This window comes from Lycium ferocissimum, chromosome 12 (assembly GCF_029784015.1).
Source record: "Lycium ferocissimum isolate CSIRO_LF1 chromosome 12, AGI_CSIRO_Lferr_CH_V1, whole genome shotgun sequence".
In the NCBI taxonomy this organism is placed as follows: Eukaryota; Viridiplantae; Streptophyta; class Magnoliopsida; order Solanales; family Solanaceae; genus Lycium; species Lycium ferocissimum.
This window is the reverse complement of record NC_081353.1, coordinates 38,727,033-38,745,071: the sequence shown is the minus strand read 5'-3', so window position 1 is coordinate 38,745,071 and position 18,039 is coordinate 38,727,033. Positions and strand designations below refer to the sequence as shown.

The following is an 18,039-nucleotide window of genomic DNA, read 5'->3' as shown; positions in this document are numbered from 1 at the left end:
CCACCCCAAACGAAGGGCACTCCGCCCAAAAAAATGTAAAATATGGGTATCCATATAAGAACACACTAGAGATTTTCATTTTGAAAATGAGAAATTTCTTTTTTCTTACCTCCCACCCCAACCCTTACCCCACCACCCAGCCCGCCATTCCCCCCACCCCCACACACTTTTTTTTTAATTTCATATACTTTATTTTTCTTTTATAAAAAGCTTATAAAAAAGGAGAAATTTTTTTCTTACCTCCCACTCCGATCCCTACCCCCACCCCCACCATACCCCCCCCCCCCCCCGCCAAAAAAAAATTCAATTTCGTATATTTTACCTTTATAAAATTTTATAAAAAATGAAAAAAATTTCTTACCCCCACCCCACCCTCTCCGAACCCCCCCCCCCCCCCCCCAAAGAAAATCGTTTCAAATATTTTACTTTTATAAAAGTTTTATAAAAAATGGAAAAAAAAATTCTTACCCCCACCCCACTCCGAACCCCCCCCCCCCCCCCAAAAAAAAAATTTCAAATATTTTACTTTTATAAAAGTTTTATAAAAAATGGAAAAAAAAAATTCTTACCCCCACCCCTCTCCGAAGCCCCCCCCCCCCCCCCCCCAAAAAAAATCAATTTCAAATATTTTACTTTTATACAAGTTTTATAAAAAATGGAAAAAAAAATTCTTAGCCCCGCCCCACCCCCTCCACGCCCCCCCAAATTTCAATTTTCATATATATATATATATATATATATATATATATATATATATATATATATATATATTACTTTTATAAAAAAAATACAAAAAATGAAAAGAAAAAAATTCTTACCCCCACCCCCACCCCTCACCCCTGAAATTTATATGAAAAATTTAATTTAACTTAACAAAAGAAAAAAATTATAAACATACACTTGAAATAATATTACACTTGTATAATATGGGTTAACACATAACCAACTTAGCCATTTATCACCCAACCCATATTTACCCACATAAAATATGGGTTGTTTGAAACCCAACTCATTTTTGTTCAAACCATTTTCAATCAAACCAAATCCAACCAAACCCACCCATTTGCTACCCCTAGATATATATGAGAAAAAATATTTTTTTAATTTCTTTTGAGGTGGTCTTTAAAAAGTCTTTAAATTAAATTGCTGGTTTTTAAATTGCAACTTTGAGCGTTCATAAATATACGAGTTCGAACCCCCTTGAAATAAATTATTACAACTTGTATAATATTAATTACCAAATTTACATGGACCCGCATACTCATGCCTTTGGGCGGACTTGGCATAAGTTGCCGGATTAAGAGATAACTTTGGTAATTCCTTCACAAGTTTACGGTGGGGGCATACTTTTAATGGGCAAACTTTTATGGGACCCGCATAAACTTGTGAAGGAATTATCAAAGTTATGCCGGACCGGCATACTTATGCCAAATTTACAAGGCATAAGTATTTCATAACTTTGGTAATTCCTTCACAAGTGTATGCCGCGGGGGCATAGCGAAATTTAAACTCGCCTTGCGAATTTTTTTTTAAAAATTTTATTTTGTGTATGGGTTCGAACCGGAACCTATGGGTTTTAGCCGAAGGACAAAATTTAAAGATTTCAAATATGAGGGGCAAAATTATATAAGAAAACAATATCGAGTAAAACAATATCGTAGTTTCAGCCGGATAAAAACTTAACCTCAAGGGATTAGCTAGCTTTTATATTCGCTGGAATTGGATATAGAATGAGAAATCTCTACTATATATTTTTCTTTTTTAAATGTAAGTGATTTTTTACCGCGAATTTTGACATATAATCTTTAAGTTTTTAAAAATAAAGTTCACTATATACTATAGTAACTTGTCCATTTCTAACTAAAGTACTGAACATAAGATACAGTTTCAACATGATACGAATCTAACCTCAAGCGACTAGCTCGCTTGTATTTTCGTTGGCATTGGATGTAGCTCTGAAATCTATATCGTAGCTTACTCATTTCTAACTAAACATGAGATACAATTTCAACAGAATAAAAACTTACCTAAATGGATGTTATTTTTTACGTCAAATCAATAAATATAAGATATGTGTCTTTTATATTCAAATTTATCACTTGATTAATAGACAAGTAGAAGAGAAAATTAAAGATTTAATTTGATTGATTTGCTGATTCAAACCGAATAGTACCATAATTTGTTGGACTATTGCAATGTGCACGATAGAATTGTGGATTTTTTGAAGCTTGAACCACACATGTTATGTTTATTGATAAGATTGAGATAAAATCATGTGCAATGCCATCAATTTTTGTACGTACCTCATGACCCTTTTTCCTTTTGCCAATGTTGATCTTGATTAATTTTAACAGTGTTCGGGGTAAATTTTGTGCACATTCAATACTTTAGTAAATGAAATACTACTTGTTATTTTTCACCAGTATAAATGTTGAATATTTTTTCTGATTAAAAATAAGAGTCTACTTAGCTTTTTTATTTTGATTTAAAGAAATGTCCACTTACATAATCAAGAAATAATCAACTTTATTTTTCCAGATTTAAGTGTTAAGTGACCAGATCTCAGTGCGTCAAGTTAATTAATTTGCATATCTTAATTAAGGATAGTTTAGTCCAAAAAATAATAATCCAGGAGTTAGTATTTTTAAGTGTGTGCTAAAGACTAAATGAACACTTATTTTGAACCGGAGGGAGTAACTATGCTCGTTAATATTTGAACTATATAAAACGAATTAGAAAATGGTCTTTGAATAGGTAATCGTTTGACAATGCAACTTACATCCACCATAAGCTCGACGATTTCTTCTTCTGGATTTTCCAAAGGTAATGATAGAGTATTTTGAGTACCGACGACTCTTGACGTCACGAAGAAGATCAGCTAGACGAGACATATTACTCATAGGTTGATAATTACTTGATAAGCCTGGCAACCGGTTCCATTTAACCGGTTTTAACCGGTAACGGACCGGTTAAACCGGAACCGTAGAACCGTTATCAGATATAATAGTTAACCGTCCGGTTCCAATATTTTGCAAACCGGAATCGACGGCGTCGTTAAGCGGTGAAAATTAAAAAAAAAAAAAAAAAAAAAGGGAATTTTTTAATGGACCGTTGATCCATTTGCAAAAATGGCCGTTGCCAAACGGCCATTTTGTTAATTTTTGGCCCCCAAATTTTTTTTTTAACACTTTAACCCATCCCCCACCCCTATATAAATCCTTCTTCATTTTCATTTTAATTCACACCAATTCACTCTTCTTCATCTTTCTCTCAAATCTCAATCTCTCAATTATAATTAGCCACAAAGTCTTATTATAGTTTCAACTTTCAATTATTAATTTTGCAATTATAATATTGTTGGTGGAGTTGGTGATTTTGCAACAATCAAGTAGCTTTGGTGGATTTGCAATTCTATTTTCGCCTTTCACTTTGTTGGAAATTAATCCGGCAATTTGGTACCTTCGTTCCAACTCTATCTTTATTTTTCGCAATTTAATTCTAGCAATTTAATTTACGCAATTTAATTCTAGCAATTTAATTTGTTATAATTTATTTTCTTGTGATTTATTTGATTGTGATTTAAATTAATTCTATTTAATAATGTCAAAGAGATTAAGACGGGTGCCTAGTAGTAGTAGTCGTATTGTTAGGTGCGCTTAATGAGGAAACATTTGTGGAAGAAACACCTAATTTAGGTATTGATGTTGGTGGAAATAATCCACTTTTAGGTCAGCGAGGCAATGCAACAACATTTTATCGACACTTTTAATGAAGACTTAAATGATGATGATGAAACACAACCCCCGAAAAATCCCATGGAGATACATGTCCCGCACAATCACATACACAAGACAAACGCCTAGAACTCGTAAGCCATGTACTAAAATTTGGAAATTTATGACTAAGAATAGGGAAAACCAATAACCACATGTAACATATGTGGACAAGTATTTAGTTTTAAGCAAGTGAACTGGTAAGGATGGTGGAACGGGTACACTAAATTCTCATATGAGAACCAAACATATGGATACTTGGGGAGAGCAAACTAAGTTCAAATATGGGGGATTCAAATATAGACCCACGAACCGGTAGAAATTTTAAGTATGACAAGAAAAAAGAAATAGAAATAGCTAAAAATGGTAGCTTATGATTGTTTACCATTTTCCTTTCCCTCGGGTTTGAGGTTTGTTACTTACATTCAACGTTATTATAATCCGTTATTTGAGGGTATTCCTAGAAGTACTTGTAGAGCCGATGTTATAGATTTGTTTAAAAAATATAGATTTTATTTGCGCCACGTATTTAATTCTTTAAATTGTAATGTTTGTCTTACCGATTTGGGTCTTAGTATTAACCATTTAGATTTTTTTGCTATTACATGTCATTGGGTTGATGATTAACCGGGTTATGCAAAAGAATTATAGCTTTTTTATATGACGAAGGAAAAGGTCGTCACGATGGAAAATTTTTAGCCGATTCAATGTCTACTATTATGAGATTTTTTAACATTTATAGAAAAACAATTTGTATTGCTTTAGATAATGCTTCTAATAATACAAAAGCAGTTGGTCTTTTAAAAAGAGAAATAAACCCTCCTCTAAAAAATATTTTTCATGTAAGATGTAGTTGTCACATTTTAAATTTAATTGTTAAAGATGGTCTTGTGCATTTTGATGATTTCTGTTCAAAAAGTTAGAAATGCGTTTCTTTTTTGTAATGCTAATAGGGGAAGAATTAGAGATTTTAAGAATGCTTGTGTGGAAAATAACCTTAGACCTAGGAAAATTCAAGTAGAAATTGAGACTGGGTGGAACTACACTTACATTATGCTACAACAAGCATATGAGTATAGGATTCCCATACAACAAGTTCACAACAAATATAATACTGATAGTCAGGATTGGTTAACTTTTATGCATTGGGAAGATGTTAAAGAGTGTATTGAACTCTTAGAAAATTTTTATAATGCACTCTCTTGCTTTTTCTAGACAATTCTATCCCACTAAGTAACCGAAATTTTAGCCTACTTAGCGAAAAATAGCTAGAGTTTTACAAGAGTATAAACATAAACCCGGTTACCAAGCGGCTATTTTTGAAATGATAATCAAATTTAAGAAGTATTTTTTTCCCATCCCAACTTTATTTATATTGGGTTCCCTTTTAAATCCTTGTTTAAAATCGTCTTATACTAAAAATTTGGTTAGTCAAATTTATACATTTTTAGAAATTGAAGAGGAGTTCAACCATCTTTATTTGAAGCCGAACTCGCTATTGATGGAGAGTTTAGAAAAGTTTTTACTCATTATTCTAGTTTGGAAGAACGTGCAACACACGTTAAGCTCCACGCCCTACTACTTCTCAAAGTAGCAAAAAGGCTTGTCGGGTTTAAAAGTTTTACATTCACAAACAACTTCTTCTTCAGCCCCCGCAAACTTTGATGAATATAAACTTTTATTTGATGCACCTAAATGTAGATATCAACCAATCGGATGAGGTGGACGTCTTAGCATGGTCAAGAAGTACAAGGCAAGCTATCCAGACTTTCAAGAATGGCTCGAGATATCCTTTCGAAGTATCAACCGTGGCTTCGAGAGAGCGCATTTAGCCAAGGAAGACAAGAAATGGAGACCATAGACATTCATTATCCGGCTTTAGCTTGCAAGTACTAGTGTGCATTCGAGATTGGATTAGATCGGAGCGACGCAACCAAAACTCGAAGCGGAGAAGGCGAAGAGGAAGAAATTGAAGATTTGATAGCTAGTGGACCGACCAAATGGAAGACTTTGAAGATATTTCCATGACCGAATATGATGTGGGGGAAATTAACGAAATGGTTCAAAATTGGTGATTTTATTATTATACTATTTTTGTACAACTCATGTATTATTTGCAAGTTAAAAAAAAATACAACTTGCAAATAAATGTTATCCAAGAATGAATAAAAATATGGCTCATTGAGCTTACTTCTATTTACTTGTGTTCATATTTTTACTTTTATTAAGTTAGGAATATACCTAAAATATACTAAGAATATACTTATAAGTATATTAAGTTATATAAGTATATATAGTATATACTATATATAAGTATATATAGTATATAAGTAAGTATATATAGTATATATATTAAGTTATACATATATTTAGTATATATATTAAGTATATATAGTATATATATTAAGTTATACCTATATATAAGTATATATAGTATATAGTACATATATATACATATATATATAGTATATATATTAAGTTATACATATTTAGTATATATATTAAGTATATATAGTATATATGTATATATATTAAGTTATACATATATTTAGTATATATATTAAGTTATACATATATATAGTATATATATTAAGTTATACATATATATATATATATATAGTATATAAGTATATATACTATATATATTAAGTTATACGTATATATAAGTATATGTAAGTTATACATATATATGTATACGAAAAACACTATTCCGTATTCCGACTCTGTCGTTAGCCGTTAGTCGATAAATATTTAAACTTTAATTATAAAGTTGTATAACATATGTAAATATACCTACAATATACAAATAAATACTATAATATATATATATAATACAAAAAAAAAAAAAAAATAATATTTTAAACACTCCAAACCGGACCGGTTCCGGTTTGGAGTTTAAAATCCGGTAAACCGGAACCTGGTTAAGCTTGTTCCGGTTTTTTAACCGGGAATCGGCCGGTTTCCTTAACCGATTCCGTTGGAACCGGTTGCCACCTCTATTACTTCCTCCGGTTTAAAAAGATTGTCTACTTCACCTTTATTTTTTTGGTTTAAAAAAGAGTGTCCACTTACCGAATCAAGAAAAAATTAATCTTGTTTTTCAGCTTTGCTTTTATTAAGTGTTAAGTGACAAATCTCAATACCAACTTAATTAAGGATAATTTAGTCAAATTACTTATTTTTGCCTACAAGTTATTTTTTTAAGGCGGGCAAATTGCTAAGTGAACACTCTTTTTGAACCGAAGGGAGTATAATTTAGTCAAATTAACTATTTTCGCCCGTTAGGCTCTCATTTTGATTTTTTTGAACCTCCTATGTGTCCTTCAAGAGTCTGTATTCAATGAATTTAATACGTTTAACCCTAGTCTAATCTAAGTACATTTATGGGTAAGATTTTTAAAATCAACTGGGCAACTTGTTTTCAGTTCAAGATTTTTGCCATAAAAATTTAACTCCCCCATATCACCGCATTAAATTCTGGTCCCAAAACGCGGAAAACGAGTTAATTTAATAAACTGTCTAAGTTCAATGAATCTAGGCTTTTCCTTTTTTATTTTTATTTTTTTTCCTTTCTAAATTTTTTGAAAAATTCAACTAGGTTGGAAACAACGTTTGTGAACTTGTAAAAGCATTATTTGTACTGTTCTTCATATCATGCAAACATGCCATTAACACACACACATTACATACATATGTACAAATTTGTTGACTAACTCAAATGTCAAAGATTGAAAAAACTGGAATATAAAATATAATAAGAAGTAAATAAGAAAAAATAAAATATTATTTTCACGTGCAAGGCATGACTTTTGATCTTGATGAAATTAGATGAAATTGGTTTGGCATGACCTTGAATTTAGTGGAGTTAGGTGAAATTGAATTTTGTTATATGAGCATTATCTTTAACAAAATGCATTTTACAAACATTGATCTTAAAAGAACATATTGCTGCGAGATGGTATAGAATAGGGAAAAGATCAAATATATCGCTTTTTATTGCTACTAAATTTTGTTACCAAAGTAATTAAAAATACCCCTTTGTTAGCCAAAATTCATAGTTATGCCCCTCCACAAACGGAAAAGCCCAAATCAGACCAAATTATCCATTTTTCAAAATTTACCCATGACCCATCAACTTGGGTGACCCGACCCGCAAAAATTATTTCCCCACCCAAATAATATTCCCCTGTACGCCTTAGAACTAAACTATTCAGTCAAAACGCAAAGTCCAGATATTTTCAGGTGCAATCATTTTCAAGTTCACTGTTGAATCATTTAGCACAGGTGCAATCCTGTGGAGTTTTTTATGTGTTTTAGTCAGTGAATTTCTTAATGAGTAAATGAAGAATACTTTCCACTTGTTAATCTTATTTGACTTGTAGTTTGCTTGTAGGCAGTATATCAGTAGCATGCAATTTATAGTTGCATCTGTAAATGAACAAAACCTTAAAAGGAAATAGATATCAAATTTGTCTTCCAAGGAAAATTTGCCAGTAAGCTTGGAACAACCAACTTCTTTGCTTTCATTTCAAGAACTCAAACTCTTAGAGCTTTCCCTTGGCTTAAATTGCATGCTATTGATAACCTAAGCTTCATTTGGTTGTGATATTACTCCATTGCCGAGCATGTCTCTTGGCTGATAAGGTAGTGATAGAAGAAATTATTCAACTACTAATTGAAGCATGTGCATAAAGTATCTATCATGGAAAAACATCAAAATGGAGTAAATGACATGCTTCAGTATTCCAATATTGACAACTTCTGAAAGGCTATTATTTGGACTTTGCGCTTTGACTGAATAGTTTAGTTCTAAGGCGTACAGGGGAATATTATTTGGGTGGGGAAATAATTTTTGTGGGTCGGGTCACCCAAGTTGATGGGTCATGGGTAAATTTTGAAAAATGGATAATTTGGTCTGATTTGGGCTTTTCCGTTTGTGGAGGGGCATAAATATGAATTTTGGCTAACAGAAAAGGGTATTTTTAATTACTTTGCCAATTAACAGAAACTTAAACTACCAATAAACTATAAGTAAAAAAAAGATATTTGACTCTTTTCCCTATAGAAGGTTTTCTTTGTACGTCGTCATTGCATAAAAAAATGAAATATAATGTGATGTCTATACATCTATAAATTATGCGGAACTAATTACTTTTTAGTTACATTGCTTAGGGAAATGAAAGTACAATAACTTGTAAGAATGCAAATATTTTTTTTTTCAAATGTACACTTATTTTATTCCATATTTAAAAAAATAAAAAATCAAGAAGAATATTTCAAAAGTCAACATGGATTTTTTTCTCATTTTTTAAATTTTGGAAAGCACATTGAAAATATACTTTCATACCACCAAGGGTTGGGGTTGTGTTGCAACGGATCGAATCCCTCCATTCTTGATCAGAGATCTCAAGTTAGAGTCCTGATTATGGAAAAGAATCTTGATAGGGAGTGCTATCCCTTTTGATGGGCCTTACAGGGTGCGAATCCAGAATAGTCAATACCCTAATACGAGTGGGACAAAAACAGAAAGGCACAATGCATCGATAGCTACTTAAACTTGTCAGTATATTTCAAACACACAAACTACAATATGTTTCAATTGAGTATCCGAACACATAATAAAATAAACATATTAGGCACTTCTGACTCTAATTTTGAAAAAGCTTTTGCTCGTGTTTACATTCGCCTCTTATGTAGATAAATTAACCACATAAAAAATGTCAACTCATTTAATCATACACATTAGCCACAACATATGAGCAGAAAGTGTCTAATAAAAATATTTCATCATACATTCAAGTGGTCAATTAAAACATACCGTAATTCGAGCGTCTAAAGAAAAAATCATACTTTCAAGAAAGATGCTCATAGATTCTCACATATGCGCATATACAGAAGGGATATACATACATACATATATGGTAATTTCTCTTGGTCCCTCTATAAATACTTTATTCTCTTCTTCATAAACCACACACAAAGGGAGAGAGAAACCACAAGAATAAGAAGAAAAATACCCACATTGCTCTCTCTTTTTCTCTCCTTAATTTCTTACAATTTGCCTGTTTTGAAACCCTCTTCAGTTACATTTTTATCTGAAGAAATTGTGTGAAAGTTTGTCAATTTTTTTTAAAGGCATTGCCTTTATAGATTTGAACATAACAAGATTTATTGGTAAGTATTTAATCAATTCCCATTTTCCCCCTTTTGATTATTTTATAGTTTTTTCTTTTCTGGGTGTTTGTCTTTTTTTTTTTAGCAATTGCATGGATTGTGCATCATCATGTTGTACATTGAGCTACAACACTTGTACTGTCCTATTTTTGTGACCCTCTTTTGCTAGCATAAACTGATTTTGACCTTTTTTGGTGCCTTGCAATGTGACAACTAGAAAAACACTTCGAGGCCGTTTGGTTCGCGGACAAAGTTATCCTGGGATTATATTCTTGACTAATTTATCCCACCCTTAAGACAAAGTATAAATTTAATCTCAAGCTTAATCCTGGAATATCCCAATTTATCCCATGAACCAAACGTACTCTTAGCGTATTTTTATGGCATATTTTGTTCTAATATCTAATTTTTTTCACCATTTTAAAAAAAAATTATTTTTCTGTTTTTTGCCTGATTTGAAAAAAAAAATGTATTTTTTAATTGATGTTATGGTTAATAGTGCAGATATTAACTAGAGGAAGATTCAGAATCATGGTATTTTGGATTTTTGGCTATGGTTCATTGGTATGGAACCCTGGATTTGAATATGATGAGAAATTGATTGGTTACATCAAGGATTATAGGCGTGTGTTTGATCTTGGTATGTTCTTGTTGCTACTTCAAGTTGTTGACTTTTATTTGTCTAAATGTAAAAATAGTAATTTTTTAATGATATTTGTTGAATATATCAGCTTGCATTGATCATAGAGGTACACCTGAAAAACCTGCAAGAACCTGCACTTTGGATGAAAGCAAAGGAGCCATTTGTGTAAGTGAATATTAGAATCTATTGCCTTTTTCAATCTTAAGTTCCTTTCCATAGGTGGCCTAACATGTTCAAAACTTATGTACATTGCAGTGTAAAAGAATTGTTACACTTCAAATTATTCGCCTTATCTTCCATGTAATCAGTAAAAATAGCCACAGATTCAAAAGTCTTCTGAAAATACCAACTTTTTTGGAGTTAATGACGCTGTCATGGATTTCAAACATCATGAGAATTTCCTGGATTTTCACTTGTTTAAGTTCGAAATCCATGATACTGTCACGGTGTTTCTGCATCAAAAGTGGCTACTTTTGACGAATTTCCAAACACTGGCTTTTTTTTCAAAAATTGATCCAAAAAGTTGCTAGACTCAATTTAACTTTTATGTGCATTTTCTTTCAGTGGGGTGCTGCTTATTGTGTGAGAGGAGGGCCTGAAAAGGAAGAAAAGGCAATGGAGGTACATTTACTCTTCTTCCTCTCCTCTATACTGTTCTTTCTTACTGAATGTTTGTGGTTAGTCCATGTTGCCTCTGGGGACTTAGAATTACAATTTTGTTACATACCATCTGATTGAGAGCACATTTACTATGATATATTGTTTGGAATTGATCCTTGATAGTTTCTTTTTCGCTTTTACAGTATCTAGAAAGAAGAGAGTGTGAGTACGATAGCAAGACCTTGGTGGACTTCTTCACTGTAAGTCGATAACCTTTTGAAGTTTAGTGAAAGCTCTATATAGCTGTTTGTTATGACTTAAAATGCTGAATTTGATAACCCTGTTAGAAAAGGGAAAATTACTTGGCATAGAATTGTCCACTTTGCTAACCAGAACATGTCTCCCTTCTTTCTATTTCAGGAAGAAGATTCCTTACATCCTGCCTTAACTGGAGTCATAGTGTAAGTTACTTGGCTGCTATTGTATTTGTATACCTTGCTAATTTCCCTCTATGCACAATCCAATAAAAGCACTACAAAACATGCTATTCAAAGAACACAAAAATGGTAAACGATTTAGTTAAATGATCATTGAATTGACTCAAATTATATATTTCAGGTTTACATCCACTCCTGACAAAGAAAACAATAAGTATTATCTTGGTCCTGCCCCACTTGAAGAGATGGCTAGGTGAGTTTTCACTGTTCCGTTATGTGATATTTGCTCTGAGATAGAGTATTTTCAATATATCTTAATTTTCCATATCCATATGCAGGCAAATTGCTACTGCCTCTGGTCCCTGCGGAAATAACAGGGAATACATATTCAAAATGGAGAAGGCTTTACATGACATTAGTCACGAAGACGACTACATCATAGAGCTAGCAAATGAAGTGCGTAAAGTTCTTGGAATCGGGGGATCTGTTCCAAAGGAGAAGAAGTTACCTGGTCCTTCCCAAATCCCACTCAAATCTCACATTTCACCTGTGAAAATCCGCCCCTTGCCAGAAGCTATAGCTGCCGTTGCTGCAAACTCCTGACAAATGAAATGATCTATTGATCTTTAGGAGGATGAGTTTTTCTCTTTTGACTTGACTAGAATTTTTTCTTCCAAAAATGTTACTTACATATTTAGTGATGTGTTTCTTAGAAGTATCCCTTATGTTTTTTCCTTTTCTCTGAACTTAAGACTAGGAAGCTAGAATGTGGGGTAGGATAATGAGTTGAGTTGACATACTAACCAGCCAGACGACTTTGTGGCCAGTTTGAACATGAATTCTTGAGTGATTATGAGCACAATTTAATGAAATTTGATTAGTTGCTTACATGTTGAAAGTACATGATCAATTTATCTATATATGAGTATGCAAAGATTGTTCACAGGAAGTAAGATGAGCTTTCCTTTCCCTTTTCAAGGTTGACAATAATCCCTTTCTTTTTCATGCTAAAATTCTTAAGTGAGCACGTAAAAATGTTCTAAACTCTGGATATTATTTGATCATATTCATATGTTCTTCCAAGCCTCTAATGTATGCTTGGGGATAATGTTTTCAAAGAGTTCATCAGTTAGGACATTCGAAGGTAGTTAAAAGTTTAAACTATGACTTTTTTTTGTTTTTGGGTAAGTTAGATACTAATATAAATTAAAGGTCCCTAAATTAAACCACTGCTATAGCAGCTAAATTGTTTGCCGGAGAGTTCCTCCGATCATCATCAAAAGTACCCAAAGTATCAATGTTACAAACAATGATAATTCTTGTAAAAGTAATTCCTTCCATGTCTGCCCAAAAACTTCTATTCGCATACACCGGAGGAACTATCATCTGCATTGTCGCACCAAAAGTCTGATTCTTTCCGATTCTTTGCCCCTGCTTTAGCTAGAGCATCCGCCACTTGGTTCTGCTCCTTGTACACATGCCTGATCAAGGGGTTCCCTAGCTTCATCATCATAAATCTGCATTCATGAATTAGAGCACTGTAAATTTCATGACCATTGTTGATCATGTGAATTGCCTCAACTGAATCACTTTCCACTACAATTGGTTTCAAGTTCTGCTGCACTTCAATGGGGAGGCCTTACAGTATTGCTGCAATTTCAGTGTATGTGTTTGTAACAAGGGGTAAGCTCTTGGTGAATCCCACTATCCAGTCACCATTGCTATTCCTAATCACCCTTCCGAATCCACCAGATCCCGGGTTTCCTTACATGCCCCATTTGTGTTTAGTTTGTAATGTCCCCTATCTGGTGGAATCCATTTAACCTGGATGGTCATGTTGGGAGTTTAAACCATGCCTAAAGAATAAGAAACAAAAGCTCTAAAGAGATTTGCAAAGATTACCATATGATAAATGTCAATAGGAGATAAAAAATAACTTATTAATATCAGGTAAGACAGAATTAAAATGTTTAATTGAAAAGCAAATATGTTAAGAATAGTTCCGTTAAGTCTTTTGAATATTGTTTTGGCAAACGTCTCAAAGGAATAAATATCTTATCACAAGAAACGAAATAGTTATCTAACTTGGTCTCCAAGACTCAAAAGAGCCCTAGTAGTTTACGGGATAAATTGATAAGTCGGGGCATTCCCGGCGCACCAAGCGAAACCAGTGGTTTCTTGGTCAAGATCAGCTAAGGCTTCATTAAAAATAGTGAAGATGGCATAATGAATCATTGTAGTGGCTAAAATATGTTGGGGCCGGGCTCGTCAACACAATAGAAGTGCCATTCCATTTCATAGACCGTGCCGTAAACAAAGTCAAGCATCAACATTTCTTAAGATCTCAGAGTCGAAACCACCTCCTCCTCTTTAGGCGGGCGGTTAGGCACGTCTGATATCTATAAATGGGGATCAAGGTCATCCTCAAAAAGTACTCCAAACCCGACTTTAGTTGCTCTGATGGTGGTTGAATGAAATTTGGAAGTCATTTCAGTTCCTTCTTCCAATTCCAAGAAATAGAGACCCTGAAAAATTCAGTCAATGAATTATCGGCTCCATTTCATGGATGGTAACTTTACTAATAAAGGCAATAACCCAACCGTCTTAGGAGGACTTTGACAGGCTTGCCGCCAAAGACATCTAGCTCCTTGATCATGTAGTTAAGTTAGTGAAGATTAGTTTCATCTTTTCACTGTTTGCATTAAGTTGGCCTTATTCCTTGAGCCGAGGGTCTATCGGAAACAACCTCTCTATCTATCAAGGTAGGAGTAAGGTCTGCGTACACTCTACCCTCCCCAGACCCCACTTGTGGGATTACACTAGGTTTGTTGCTGTTGTTGTTGCATTTAGTTGGCCTAAAATTTTGATACTATGATTCTGAGGAACATTTCTCTCTAGGCTTTCAGCAGCAAAAGGACATCTTACATGCCTCAGTTAAGAATATGGTGATTTGCAAGGTTATGAGATGCTAATGCATGTGCATTATTTGCTAACCAGTTCACTTGAGACACTGCAGCACAACGGGTAATAAAGCTCCTTTATTTGAATAAGTAATTAAACCATTACTTTCCACACTCATTACTCAAGGCCAACACAACACATATGTCAAAGCCCGACTATTAAACTTATATTACAATGCATCAAGTTCACTATGAAATACAATAGAAGTTCAAAAATTAAGGCCGAAGTAGTACCTGTACCAGTATTGCTTTATCATAGATAAGACATCATTGTCTAGTGATGGTATTTCTGTCCTTTAAGAATGGTCCACGCTCTGTCAAAATATTCAGAAAAATGTATCTATTAGGTTCCTGGAAATTCATGCAAGACATGATAGATACACAATCAGATTTGAGACAAAAAGATTAACGCCAAGACACTTCCCACATACATGGATGAAAGGAACCTATAAAGAAGGGACGGGAGGAACTACGTGGCTAGCCATTTTAGCACACGGTCCACCGAATTTGCAGCATACATGTCATGAATCTCGTTTCCGGGAAGCTTTTGCTTGATTAAAATAATCCTATCTCAGACAGTGTCCAATACGGAGAGGGACTGAGAATAGAAGTTTGCTTTTACTTCGAAAGACATATGAGGCTTTTAAAAGGAATGATTTTCTGTTCACTGTTGTCTTATTATTAAGTGGATAGCTAATGAGTACATTGCGACTAGGATAGTGAAACTACGTTCTCAAACAATCTTCTCAGCATTGAAATATTTACCGACACAAATGAGGGGAGAGAAGGGGGAGGAGGGGAATAGCAGCACGAAACACTTTAAAAGAAGAATAGTTTGTTCCTCACCTGTAAAGTTGCTCTATCAATACAACTAAGGCAATCTCATGATTTAAGATTAAAGATGATAATTTGATTGATATGTTAGCTCTCTCTCGCAATTGTCTCCCATGTCCATAAGGTCCACCTATGCAAAAGAGTAAGCTTGATGCTCCCTACAAGACAGGAGAAGAATCATACAAAAATTCTAGTGTCTATTTTTCTCAAGGGAGATTTACCGCTGAACCATGACAGATGATACCAGGAACAAAAGACCGTGCCATGATGATGCATCACTCACCTTGTTTCCTGCATCCCCAATTAAAGAAGCCATCTGCTCAGATTCCACATCATGACCACGCTCATCCAACATCACAACCTGGTTTTAAACAGATTATGGACAGTGAGAGAATTCCAAAAGAAAAAATAAGGGGAGAAGGTAATCACTTTTCAGATTTATTTAGTGAGGGTCTTCTAAGTGCTTCTGAACGCTTACCCAATCATCAGGCTTGATGAGGCCCATAACAGCAATGTCCTCATGTTCAATTTGAGCCACTACATCACTGTTTCAAATGTAAATAACAAGCTTCAAAGAAAAATCTAAATACTGAAGGCTAAGCATCGAATAGAAGTGAAATTTGTAATGTCAATAGATGATAATCAAGCAAGCCTCTGTACCTACAAAAAGTAAAATGCTATGAATCAAACCAAGTAATAGGAAATAAACATTCAACTGATTGTGTAAGTGGGCCAATAAATAAAATGGAACTTAGCCATATAGCAAGGAACAACATAGTAATGTGCTGATTGAGACGGACAAAGCACGTCACAAGAATAAGCAGATTTTTGTCAAGAATATGTGCTAATTTAGATCATAGCATATATATATCAGCCCAACGTTAAAGATTGACTTCCACTTATGTTTTGTTCATCAGTAGGAAGCTTTCCAGCCTCATAATTTCGTACTTTTCAATTTCTGGCATATCATCCTAGCTTAATCTAACCTGCTTATTTTAGAAAGTTGAGTTGTTTGACCAAGCTTTCAGAAAAGAAATAAGTGCTTTTGAAGAGCAGAATATGTTTCTCAGAAGCTAAAAAAAGTACTAGCTTTTTACCAGAAGCACTTGGGACTTTGGTCAAACACAAATTGTGTTCTAATATTGGCAAAAGTATTATTCAAATTGATTATTCAAACACAAAATGTTACTTTACAAAAGTACCTATTCGAAAAACACTTATGAAAATGAACAAATTTTAGAAGCTTAGCCAAACATGCTACAAGTAAGATATACCTCTACATACTGTTCAATCAGAATTTACAAATATGACCAATTTCCAATTCAAATTTACCAACTTTGCACCAAGCAAAAGGAAAAATCTCAACAGACCGTGCATTTTTAGGATTAGACTTAATCCGTACATCATCAACACTACAATACTGCTTAAGCTTCTTCATATATTCATCAACTATTAGCTGCACTCCTTGTGACCGCTTCTTTCCCACAGTTAATATGCGTATAGGTATTGCTCTCTGTATCAAAACCAGAAAAAAAAAAATGCAAACAATTGTTACACTTATGATGAATTTCTTTAGCTTAAGAACCCATTTGGCCATGAGAATTATTCACTTTTTTCCAAAAACTTTTTCTCACTTTATTTGAAAATCAGTGTTTCGCCATGAAAATTCCAAATACAACTTGTATATGGAATTTGGAAAACACCTAGAACATGGTTTTCATTTTATTTAATCAGCATTTTGGAAAACACCTAGAACCCTGTTTTCACTTTATTTGAAAATAGCATTTCGCCATGAAAATTCCAAATACAACTTTGTACTTGGGATTTGGAAAACACACACAACACTGTTTTTCATTTTTTTCACTTTCAATACATTCGAACAATCAAATATTTTTTGCAAAAACTATAGCCGAACACAACTCCAACTTCAAAAATTCCAAATAAAGTGGAAAATATTTGGTTTCTATGGCCAAACACCTACTTAATTAAGAAAAAAGAGAGATAAACTAAGGAACTTTACCACTGATTGGCCAGCAAATTTGGATTGCTGTTGCTTTCCTGGAGAAATTGTAAAAGATTAAAACCCAAAAATACACAAAAAAAATAAATATGAAATTGAGATTTTTTTTATGGCTATGGGGATTTGGTAATTATGGGAGATTGAGGAACCTGAAAGAAGTGAAAGCTTGGAGTTGAGACTGGCTAGAGGCAACACTGCCATTTTAGGTAAATAAAAGTGAAAACTCTGAATTTATTTATCTTATCTAAACTGTCGCTGGTATGTGTGTGTATGTGAGTTTTTTTTTTTGGAAGTATCAGGCTTTGCACACTGAAAATTTGCAGCTCAGTTTTGAGCTTTTTCAAACCCAAAAAGAACTAAACAAGAAAAAGTTTGTTCGAGTTGGTTTTTGAAGTTAAATTTTCTTAAGTGAAAAAGGTCATATTTACTCTCTATTTTGCTAAAAAGTCTATATTTAGACTATGTTTGAAGTTTGGTTTTCTGTTCAAGTTACAAGTTTATATGATCACTTAATTTTATTTTGTCTTCTAAAAGTAACTCAATTTTGGGTAGGTGTAGGGGTGGCAAATGGGTCATTTGGACTAAAGTTGGGCGGGTC

The 18,039-nt window shown here is 33.5% G+C and overlaps 2 protein-coding genes across 7 annotated transcripts; one reads left to right on the top strand and one right to left on the bottom strand.

The window, feature by feature from the left end:
• The first annotated feature begins 9,733 nt into the window (after positions 1-9,733).
• Positions 9,734-12,517, top strand: LOC132039702 (gamma-glutamylcyclotransferase 2-1-like). 2 transcript variants are annotated; one of them, XM_059430209.1, is made up of 8 exons: positions 9,734-9,947; positions 10,447-10,587; positions 10,679-10,755; positions 11,155-11,211; positions 11,394-11,450; positions 11,611-11,651; positions 11,809-11,880; positions 11,966-12,517. In XM_059430209.1, exons 2-8 carry the CDS (start codon positions 10,479-10,481, stop codon positions 12,228-12,230), a joined length of 678 nt encoding a protein of 225 aa, XP_059286192.1. In that variant the 5' UTR covers positions 9,734-9,947; positions 10,447-10,478; the 3' UTR covers positions 12,231-12,517. The 2 variants fall into 2 exon arrangements, with proteins under 2 accessions (XP_059286192.1, XP_059286193.1); XM_059430210.1 differs by having other exon boundaries at positions 9,735-9,947; positions 10,452-10,587.
• Positions 12,518-12,838: 321 nt separating this feature from the next.
• Positions 12,839-17,706, bottom strand: LOC132039703 (putative RNA methyltransferase At5g10620). 5 transcript variants are annotated; one of them, XR_009410452.1, is made up of 9 exons: positions 17,591-17,706; positions 17,442-17,479; positions 16,792-16,934; positions 15,900-15,966; positions 15,705-15,782; positions 15,434-15,579; positions 14,822-14,901; positions 13,750-14,152; positions 12,848-13,483 (listed from the first exon to the last, which is right to left on the bottom strand). XR_009410452.1 is itself a non-coding variant. In XM_059430212.1 (8 exons), the coding sequence occupies exons 1-7, from the start codon at positions 17,640-17,642 to the stop codon at positions 14,862-14,864; spliced, it is 564 nt and encodes a 187-aa protein (XP_059286195.1). In that variant the 5' UTR covers positions 17,643-17,706; the 3' UTR covers positions 12,839-13,483; positions 14,822-14,861. The 5 variants fall into 5 exon arrangements, 4 of the variants coding, with proteins under 4 accessions (XP_059286195.1, XP_059286196.1, XP_059286194.1 ...); XM_059430212.1 differs by lacking the exon at positions 13,750-14,152 and having other exon boundaries at positions 12,839-13,483; XM_059430213.1 differs by lacking the exon at positions 13,750-14,152 and having other exon boundaries at positions 12,846-13,144.
• Between the last annotated feature and the right edge of the window lie 333 nt (positions 17,707-18,039).